General features: G+C 36.4%; 1 protein-coding gene across 1 annotated transcript; it reads left to right on the top strand.

Moving 5' to 3' along the window:
• Positions 1-4,956: 4,956 nt before the first annotated feature.
• On the top strand, positions 4,957-9,742 carry LOC119072311 (serine protease inhibitor 42Dd-like). Its single transcript, XM_037177495.1, has 5 exons — positions 4,957-5,084; positions 8,008-8,144; positions 8,204-9,019; positions 9,079-9,220; positions 9,286-9,742. The coding sequence occupies exons 1-5, from the start codon at positions 5,069-5,071 to the stop codon at positions 9,468-9,470; spliced, it is 1,296 nt and encodes a 431-aa protein (XP_037033390.1). The 5' UTR covers positions 4,957-5,068; the 3' UTR covers positions 9,471-9,742.
• The last annotated feature ends 736 nt before the right edge of the window (positions 9,743-10,478 follow it).

Below are 10,478 nucleotides of genomic sequence, written 5' to 3'. Positions count from 1 at the left end.
GAGAAACCGGAGTGCTTTTTTCGTAAGTGTAAATCAAGACTGAGGGTCTCGGCTCTAAACAGTCAACAATTTACAATTTGTCAAAAGGAAAATGTTATGTTTAATGGACGGATACACCGTTAAAACTGACATTATAAATTCAATTAACAAAATGCTGATTAGTGTCAAATCAAATTAAGCCAATTACAGCGCTCGTTAAAGTCAATTTGCTTAATTGGGCTCATTTAACAGGTTTCTTATTACAGCTAGCCTACAGCGTGAAACTCTCACATTTTTATATTCTATACACTTCAACACTCCAACGCAACTCCCTATATATAGTTATATAGTCTAATGCAAGAAAAAAAAATTCACATTATCGCTATACGCATTGCTCCCTACTACCAATCCAATCTGATCCACTATATCGTCTTCCTCTTTAAGCGCATAATTATTGTTGATGGTGTTCGGGTATTTTGTTTAATGAAGCTACCAGATGTTTCATCAGAAATTACGGCTAATGGTAAAATGGTATTTATACACATAGAAAAGTGTAGAAGTTGAAAAATTATAAGAAAACGTTTGGTCATTTATTTAATAAACAAAGAGAGAGCGAGAAGCACAGAAAAAATGAAGCAAAGAAAATCATGAAAATATAAAATTTTTGGACGCTCAAGGAATTTTAAATTAACTCGCTGTATTCCAAGTGAATTTCATAAAATTGAATTTTTGTTCACATAAGATTATAACGTTAAAGACTGTTTAGCATACGTATATACACTCCTTGCGGTTTTGGCTTCGGTATAGTCTATACATTTTGCGCCACATAAAACCGTTTGAACGCAGTATGTACGTATCCACAGCATACCTCAAAATATTTTAATTCAAAAAGTTTTTTTTTCTCTCCTTCGTTCGAAAAATCGTTTCTTTTGTTAAAAACTTTTGCTGCAGAGATTGTGCATCACACAAAAAAAATGGAGGGAACAATCATGTGCAACATGTTCAAGTCGAACTTTTTAACTGTGGTTAAACATTTTAGTTCAGTTCCTTTACATTGTTGTTTAATGTTGTTAGCACATTAAAAATTTATTAAATAATTAAAACTTTATTGCTCTTTTTCGCCCTTAATTGTAAAGGAAATTGGCAAAAATTATTTCTGCCGTTAAGGAGGACGTTTTCGACGAAAACTTTTCCGAAATAAAACAAAATAATTTGCAGACATTGTTAGCTTTTCAAAAGATAGCTACAAGCAATGAAATTATTGAATCTGCTACTTATTTTGATAAATGTTTGATAACAATTCTTTTACTTCAATGGTCTTAACATACATTTTGCCATAAATACTAACACAGTTCAAATTTCACTTTTGTCATCATTTTCGATAGCAGATGTCTAGCCGTCCCAGTATATATATGATATATCTGAGCGCTTGTCAATTTGTTAATCTGAAAGACATATTATGTGTAAAATCAAAGCACTGTCAAGCACCGAAGCTGACTTTGACATCACTCAATTAGAAGGCCAAAAACACACCTGTTGACTATTTTTTTTAAATTTTTGATAGCCATTGTATGAAAAAGAATGGCCAACTTTGATCGGTTCAGTCCTCTTTTTGAGTGACGTCAAAGTCAGCTTCGGTGCTAGACAGTGCGTTGGTAAAATGAACACGAGAAATGAAGACATTCTTTGGCTAAAAAGACGTTGTTGTCATATCTGATACAGTTTTGTCCAATTTCGTTTACAAGAGTCAGTAAAGATGAGTACACAGTTCGTGAAAAATCCAACGCGGTTGCGCTACCACTACATATACATGCTTCAGTAATGAAACAACGGTTCGAAATTAGATCTGAAATTAAAATGTCCACTGTAGCTCAATTGGTTCGAGCAACACCCCGGCAAGGTGGAGACTCTGGGTTCGGGTCCCAGTCGTGGCACCAAATTTTTTTTTCAGATTTTATTGGATTGATTCAATTTCTCTTATAATTTCACTTCAAATTCTGAGTTCGTGAAACATGTATGCAAAATCGACGGCTGCAAAATATGACACAAAATGTATGATCCAAATGACAAATATTTCGCAAGCGCAGTGTAAACATAGGCATTTGGCTCATACATTTTGTGGCCGTGTACTATCCTTGTACGAATCCGACAGGTCATTGGAAAATAAATTCAATTCAACGGAACGAAATGAGAGATATAGCTGTCACGGGTCTTAATCGGTATAACAACGTATACAACACATATAAGTACCTCTCCAATGCCTTTGCTTATACGTGAAGATTGAAACTGAAGGAATTGGACCAAGAATCCACTTTTTTTTTAACAATAAATGCTCTTTGCCATTGTTGATTCACTTTCTTCATTCATGCTACATCCACTCTAGTAGTAGTCAACTCATATCAACAGCGATTTTTCACAAATTTCAAACAAACGAATTTCAAAAACTTGGTCTAATTCCTGCATCATCTAGTAACAGGTTCAGGTCGATCCTGAAAATCACATGAAACCGAAACTGAAGATTACTCAGAGCATCTCATCTACATCCATCGTCATGCCATTGAAAAAGATTTATTGACCCGTTTCGAGCCTAACCCAATAAATTCATAGAGAATGTTCTCTCTGAACATTTGAAGTAAAAGATCTTCATCGATTCAGTGGCTTTACGTATAAAAGAAGTGCCCGCTAGGGAAAATCGTTACGCATAGCTCATCGCATCCGTTTGCTATGAATATGAACACAATTTTTACTCCAATAGGTTTGAGTTCCGCTTCGAAATTGTAATGTTTGCAAAGTAAAGTTGAAATCGTTAATATCGTCAGCTTTATCAATACATTTGTAAACATTGTATGCAAGTACAATTTCACCAAAGCCCCAAATCATTTGAATAAAGAGATATTGACTGAATCACATTCAGTGTTTCTCTCTCAATACAAAAAACTATAAAAGCCACAGAAAAACTTTTCTCATTTCCATAAAAAGTTATGAAAAATGAAACGATTTCCGCAATAATCATGGGATGGATGATGTGTAAAGTCAGTCATAAATATTTTCACATTTTATTTCTCGCAATACATATCAGCGATACATATAAATATACACATCCAACACTCTTCACCCGAAAAGATTGTGCTTTCGCTTTGGTTTTCATTCAAAATGTAACTACATTGCAGATACACCATGTTCCGTTATAAATGAACACAATATTTTATGCCAATATTTGTTACTTATTATATGTGTAATATGTGAACATAAATAATGCATACAGGAAATGTAACAGAAGAATCTACTTTTTCCCATATATAAATGTGCGCACGATTTCCATTTCGTAAGTGATGGGGGTCATCAACGATGCATCTGTATAATTTTTAAGCACAAGAAAATTCATTTTCCTAAATTATATACTTTTTTTATGAATGAAAATGGTAGAAGTGGATTTATTAACGCAATAAAAAGATAAACAATAACAAAAGTGAAGAAGTTTTTCATTTCGAAGTACTACTCGTTAGACGGTTATAAGATGAAGAATAAAAGATAATTAGTCCATTATGTTAAAGCTACTGTGCTGCTGGGTTCTCAGATTTGCGCATTTATTTATTATTTCATTAATTTTATCAAAAAGAAAATAGAGAACTTTGGACGAACCGTATAATGGGAAATAGACGAAGAATGTAACACAATTTTCTATGTAAAAATTGGTAAAAGCAGCGCTCAGATAACTTCGGTCGGTGGTTAGGAAGAAGGAGGAGACATTAAAAATTAAATGAATTGGTCAAGGGACATCTGAATGACTTCGTTAAAATTATTTCCGTACAGATCTCTGGAACCGTATCTTTAAATTCCGATTAGCAAGACTGTGTCCATTGTACAAAATATTGCGTCAGTTGTACAAAAGAGATGCAAGATTTTGAGTGAGTAAACGTACGAAAATCTCTCACAAAATCGTGCATCTCTTTTACACTAAGTTTTTTACGTGTTGTAAAGCGGAATGCTTCACAACCTTCTTTTTTGGTCGATTGCTACCTTCGCCTTTTTCATTCGTACTTTTTTCGCTGATAATGTTGCCCATATGATGATAAGATCGACCACAAAATTGTGTGTGATATCACCCAGGGTGATAATTTCTGGGAGATATTATCACGTTCCGGGCGATAGTGATCGCCTTTTCGATCAATAATTTCACCTTTGAGCGATAATATTTCCCAGAACTGCATATTTTGGACTTCTGGGCTTCTGGTATAACTATATGCGATAATCACATGGTTAGGGGCCATTCACAAATTACGCACGCTCTTAAGGGGGTTGGGGGGTTTGACAAAAGCGTACGCTTCATACATTTTTGACATTTTCTCCATACATTTTCGCGTGCAAGGGAGGTGGGGGGGTCTGAAATTTCGAATTTGGTGCGTGCGTAATTTGTGAATGGCCCCTTATGGTAGAAATGACGTGTCATCAAAATTATTGACTTCACACAACTGCTTCTAGCATAAACATATAAAATATTCGAAGGCTGATGAAATAACTGTAGTCACTGCTTTTTGTTGCATCAGTTAAAACATACAATTCAAAGAATCCTAAGCGGTAGCTATTTTATCGCTAAGTGACCTAAGCTTACAAATTTCACAATTGTCAATTCAGTGTTCATGCTAGCTGGTACGCTCGCCAACATTGTCGCTATAGGTACACGTATGTCTGAATAATGTGACATCATTTTTTTTGCATTCTCTATGGAAATTAGTGGAAAAGGAAGTAAATAGTGGTAGTCATATAGAAAGGCAGGTACGTTATCGATAAGCAAAATAAATTTCTGTTCATACAATAGAATTTGTTGATAAAAGACTTATCCTAACGAACAACAAAATGCTAAACTTCTTTCAACCTCAATGATTTCACAATATTTACATTCAATTTCAGTACCGTGAATAACACATAAATACTGTGCTCAAATATGCTTAGATATTCAGTCAGTTGATATAGTTACTTGTGCGTGGATGGATATCATATTTAACCGGTCGATAAACAGATAACGTTAATAAATAAATTGTTCGAAATTATTACCAATTTTTTTTTATCGTTTTGAATTTGAATTGAAATGCAGTTCTTAATTGGTATAATTTTATTACATTTTATTACGTTCAGTTAATTACGCTTGATCCAACTTAAGTTTCAAAACTTCGGCCAGATTGTTTTATTATGCCGGTTTCATTTGAGGAATAGGTTTCATTATTGGTTTTAAATGGGTTAAAAAGTCCAGACTTACATTTGGCATCTAATTTTGTATGGAACGTCCGTAAAGCAGTGGCCTATACCAACACTAGGTCCCACCTTTGGGCGGGTCAGGTCCATTGACTGAAAGTTTTACCAAAATAATGTTGTTATTTAGTCATTTGTAAACTTCTTAATCAATCAATGACACTGTTATAAATATCGTAATTCATTTTAATTGATTTTTAGCCCCGTACGAAGTACGAAGGGGCTTATAGGATTACGATGCCGTGTGTAATTGATGGAATTCGAAGCAGACGGTAAGGGCAAAGTGTTTGCCTATGTTCATAGATAACGAATCCGCAATAAAAATTTTGTCTGTCCGTCTGTCCGTCTGTCCTTCTGTCCGTCTGTCCGTCTGTCCGTCTGTCACGTCGATATCTTGAGTAAATCAAATCCGATTTCAAAAAAATTTTTTTTCCCTGAAAGGTAGTTGAAATAGTGAGGCTAAGTTCGAAGATGGTCGACCCCTCCAGAGCTGGGGCCCCATAAGTGCTTTAACGTTTTCCAAAGATTTCTCTGGCCATTTAAAGGCTACACTTGTAAGTGATACATCAAATGAAAGGTATTTACAATACCTATCCACAAAAAAAAAGTTTATGGAAATTGGATGACCGACTCGTGAGTTAGACCCCTTGGTGTGAACTAGGTACAGGGCGGCAATCCGTTTTTGCTTGTAGGTCAGTCAAATTTGAACGGATTTAGATGGATTTTGATTTATTAGATAGGTATTGACCGTACCAATCAGGGGAAAAAAGTTTATGAAATTCGGTTTACCGGAGCGTGAGCTAGGTCTCTTGGAGTGAGCTTATATGTGGCTACTCGGCCGTACAGTGAAGGTGGTGTTTTTTGTTAATATCTCGAGTAAAATTTAACCGAATTTCATGAATTTTTTTTTTGTTTGAAAGGTACTAATGAATGTAAAGCAGCCGTTGTACTTTCCACCTCCTAACAAAATGGCCGTCGGCCGCCATTTTGGATTTTTGTAAAATCAATATAAATAGGTGAAAATTATAATTCCAAAATCACTGATCAGTGGGAAGTGTAGCTTGTGTTACTTTTGAAAGGAACGTCGTACGGGGCTTCGTAATTGCGCTATGCGCAATTTTTAAGACGTACACATTGCATAAGAATTTTACGACGTTTACGGGCGCAATAGGCTTACGGTAAGAGTAGGGCGACGGACGAAGTAGGGTCACGTGCGCAATAGATGTACGGGTTTGTACGGGGCTCAGTCGCAGCAAACGCTCCGACTGTTCTGACGGCTCGTTTCAACTGGTTGTGAATGGACAATTTTTGAAGTTCAAGAAAGTGGCAATATTTTGACCTCAAAAAATTTATTTGAACTCAACCATCATACATAAGATCTAAAAAAAAAATACAAACAATCTCATTTTGCTCATAAATTTATTTCTTTCGTAATTAACAAAATATCACGACTCGCGTTAAATTCCGTGTTAGTTTTTTAAGATCCGGGAAGTTTCCAAGAGTGATCGAAATAATCTTCTCACTCGTCCGAGCTGTCTTATATTGCAATAAATAACCGCAACTCGTGTAAACTACGACCCTCGCTTCGCTCGGGCCGTAAACTTCACACTCGTCGGAGTTGTCTAATCTTAGGTTTGCTTTGGTCGCAAATTTCTCACACGTCCGATCTGTCTAATATTGCAATAAGATACCGCGATTCATGAAAATCGGTTTAGAATTACTCAAGTTATCGTCGTGACAATGCAAGAAATTACGTTTTTCATCAAATTTCATACATTGTTAGGTTACAAACATTTTAGGGTATTTTCTGGAACTGAATTTATCTGAGAATTTTGGACTACTGTGTCGTGGAGGCCTCTTATTTAAATTCTGTTCTCGTGCCTGTTCTTGGAGTGTGTTGATCGAATACAAACACAACATTTCATCATCATCAGCATCATCTATCGCCTTACTCCTCGAGAGAGCATAGAGAGTCTACTAATTGCCATCGTATTCGGTTCGGTACGGGTGCCTTGACTTCATTCCATTCTTTCTCGGCTTTCCTCGCTTCGTCGACGACGAGATTTAGGGCCAGCCCCTTTTCCGTGTCCCCTGTATGTTCCAGTCCAGTGCGGTTTTCGTGATATTTCCCGCAGGGCGTCGAATTGTAGGTTCCACAACAATTGTTGATGTTGTTTGGTTCCATAACTCGATGTTTGAAATCTTTTCTGGCCAGTGTATTCTCAGGTTTCTTCTCTAAGGCATCGAGTGACGAAAACTTGCATTTTTTCTCGATTATCGATGTCATTTTTCAAGTTTCGCAACCGTCGAGTAATACTGAGGTGCAATTTGATTTGAAGAATTTCAGCTTCAAGTTTCTCGTTAGTTGTGTCGAATTCCAAATATTGTGTAGAGAGATGAAAGCTTGTCGCGCTTTTTTAATTCGACTTTGAACATCCATAGCGGCTCCACCGTCCTTTGCTAAGAAACTTCTCAGATAACACAACATTTGCTGTTGTCATTTACAGTATATTTGGTCTCAGGGCTCATAACACTGAAATTGCCTTCCTCTGTCCTTTGTTCGAATTTATAGGGAATGGTCTAATTCAAGTGAGACTGGTTCTTTCTTTTGTATGATTTTAAAGACTCGCTTGTATTAAGACTAATCTACTCATGACTAAATTGGTGCCTACATTTCGGGGCGACATTCTTATTATTTTGATGATAGTTTTGGACTCTAGTTTGTTAATCACATTACTTCACATGGCTTTTTAGTATTTTATAACTTTTTTCTTTCAGTTTTCGTGTTAATCCCTATTGCCATAACAAATATCGGCATTTCAGCCCAATTAAGTGATCAAACATCTAATACTGAGAGCGAGGGGTTTCTAGAATTTTCAAAAGCAATTAGCCGTTTCGCTGTTGATTTCTATGAGGTAAATTTTGTGGATTCAATAATTTTATGTGACGACAAACATTTTCCCATTTTCACTAGAAATGTTCGGAGGAACGGGATGGCAATATAATAGTTTCGCCATTTTCCGTAGCCAACGTTCTGGCACTTTTAATACAAGGAGCCGAAGGAAAGACGTTGAAGCAACTACAAAATGCTTTGCATTTACAGGGTGACAAGGAGACGATTGCAAATTACTTTCAAGAGTATTTTCGTACAGTTAGACTCGGTGCGGAAACTGACGAAAATCCATCAACAGCGCTATCGCTCGCAAACCGTTTGTACTTACAGCAAGGCTACCAAGTGAAATCGACATTCAAAGAGGTCATTAGCAAAAAACTTAATTTCGATATTGAATCGTTAAATTTTGAAGATGGCGAATCTTGTGCACGTTCCATAAATGAGTTCGTCGCAACAAAGACGAAGAACAAAATCACAGAAATGTGTAAGCCGGACTCATTCGATGCTACGACTCGTCTTGTTGTCGTGAATGCTATTCACTTCAAAGACGATTGGAAAAAAAAATTTGACAAGGCAGCCACTTATCGGGATGAATTTTTCGTCAATGCGACAAATAGTGTTCCGACTGAATTCATGACCAAACGTGACCATTTCAAGTTTGCTAATCTCAACGATTTAGATGCTAGTGCCGCGGAGATAAGATACCAAAACTCTGGCCTGGTTTTTGTTATTGTGCTGCCGAATAGTCGGAATGGTTTATCCTCGCTTGAGTCTAAAGTAACAAATCTGGAACTCAAACAGATCACTGATCATTTTTACTGGCGGGAAGGAGTAATCACAATACCAAAGTTCAAAATTGAACTGGTACTTAACAATCTGGGTCAAATATTGCAGAAGGTGCGTAAGGAAGTGATCCGATTTATTGAAACTTATCGTTTATATCCATTTCCTCATAGCTTGGCATGACGGAAATTTTCACGAGCAATGCCAATCTTAGAAGCCTTTTGGATCCCACGGAACCGATACAATTGTCAGAAGCCATTCACAAAGCTATCATTGAAGTCAACGAGGATGGTGTTGAAGCAGCCGCTGCGACAGGTAAATCCATCGAAATAGTAAAGTTCAGTAAATTCAATGAGACAAGAGATAAATCTAATCCGTAGGCTTAGGAATGGTAATGAGTTCTGCAGTTGATACAGTTGATCTGCCATTTAAAGCAGACCATCCGTTTTTGTACTACATTATGGATCCAAGAACGAATACGATTATTTTTAGTGGTCGATACGTAGATCCATCATTGGAAGCACCATCTGGTGAACAAAAAAGGATTAAAAATGATGAGTTGTAGAGAAATGGATGTGTTTTAATTGACAAAAAGTTAGAAGGGAAATTGCTTCGAAACATTATAAGCCGAAAACATATGAGCAAATTTGCGTTGATGAGATCGACAATTATGCTACGTTATCCATTGTTCAGCCTGTAGTGAATATCTGATTATAATGGAAAAAGCATCATAATTGTCGATCCCATCAACGCAAAATTATTCGTGTGTTCGTGGCCATAACTATAGGAATTTTGAGGTATTTTTGACACCACTCGTCAATAAAACAAAGAATAAGTTCCACCAATATGAAAATCTCTTATTTTTGGATGCCTAAAACGTTTTTTGAGCCAAATTTATTTTATTATTTACCGGTTATGAGACAAATATTTAGTTATATGTTTACCGATGGGAGAAAATAGGAAATTCCAACAAGAGCAAAATTCTACGATATTTCCCACTTTTCCCCGAGGTGAATTAAATGTATTTCATGTGGAAAATATCTCTTTACTTGCCACAGGAAATTGAGGTTTGGTCTAATGACAAGTCCTAGGTAGATATATGTGCGGAGGTAATACCATTTGGACGCGCGCCCTAGTACAATAGTTCGATGCTAATGACACCTTTTTTCAAAATGGTTGACTATGATTTACCAAGGTAAATATAGTGAGGAGGTAATGCCATATATAATTGAATCGGATGTGCGGTGGCACGAAAGTTCGATACAAACGCCATCCCATCCTGCCTTATATAAGGCATTACCTCCGCCCATACCTTGGACTTGTCATTAGACCAAATGTCAATGCAATTTCTTCAAGTCATTTTGAGTGGAGAAAATCAAGATAGTATACTCGGAGACATCGTGCAGCATAGCGTAATTTTATTAGATACACGAAAACACACCAAAGAGACGATATTCATCACGATACTACAATTTTTTATATGAAAATCCGTCATATTAAATCAAGTGGGGTGGGGATATCCTCATCCCCAAGTTACCTTGGAGAAAAGTAACTTTAATTCAATTCAACTTGA

The sequence above is a fragment of the Bradysia coprophila genome (assembly GCF_014529535.1).
Source record: "Bradysia coprophila strain Holo2 chromosome IV unlocalized genomic scaffold, BU_Bcop_v1 contig_81, whole genome shotgun sequence".
Classification (NCBI taxonomy): Eukaryota; Metazoa; Arthropoda; class Insecta; order Diptera; family Sciaridae; genus Bradysia; species Bradysia coprophila.
Note: the sequence above shows the minus strand (reverse complement) of the source record. Positions and strands in the feature narration are given on the sequence as shown.

What these genes read in the sequence shown, in the direction of transcription:
- LOC119072311 (XM_037177495.1), top strand. An exon ending in TCGCTGTTGATTTCTATGAG is followed by an intron (nt 8,145 to 8,203) that starts GTAAATTTTGTG and finishes CATTTTCACTAG; the next exon opens with AAATGTTCGGAGGAACGGGA. An exon ending in TGGGTCAAATATTGCAGAAG is followed by an intron (nt 9,020 to 9,078) that starts GTGCGTAAGGAA and finishes ATTTCCTCATAG; the next exon opens with CTTGGCATGACGGAAATTTT.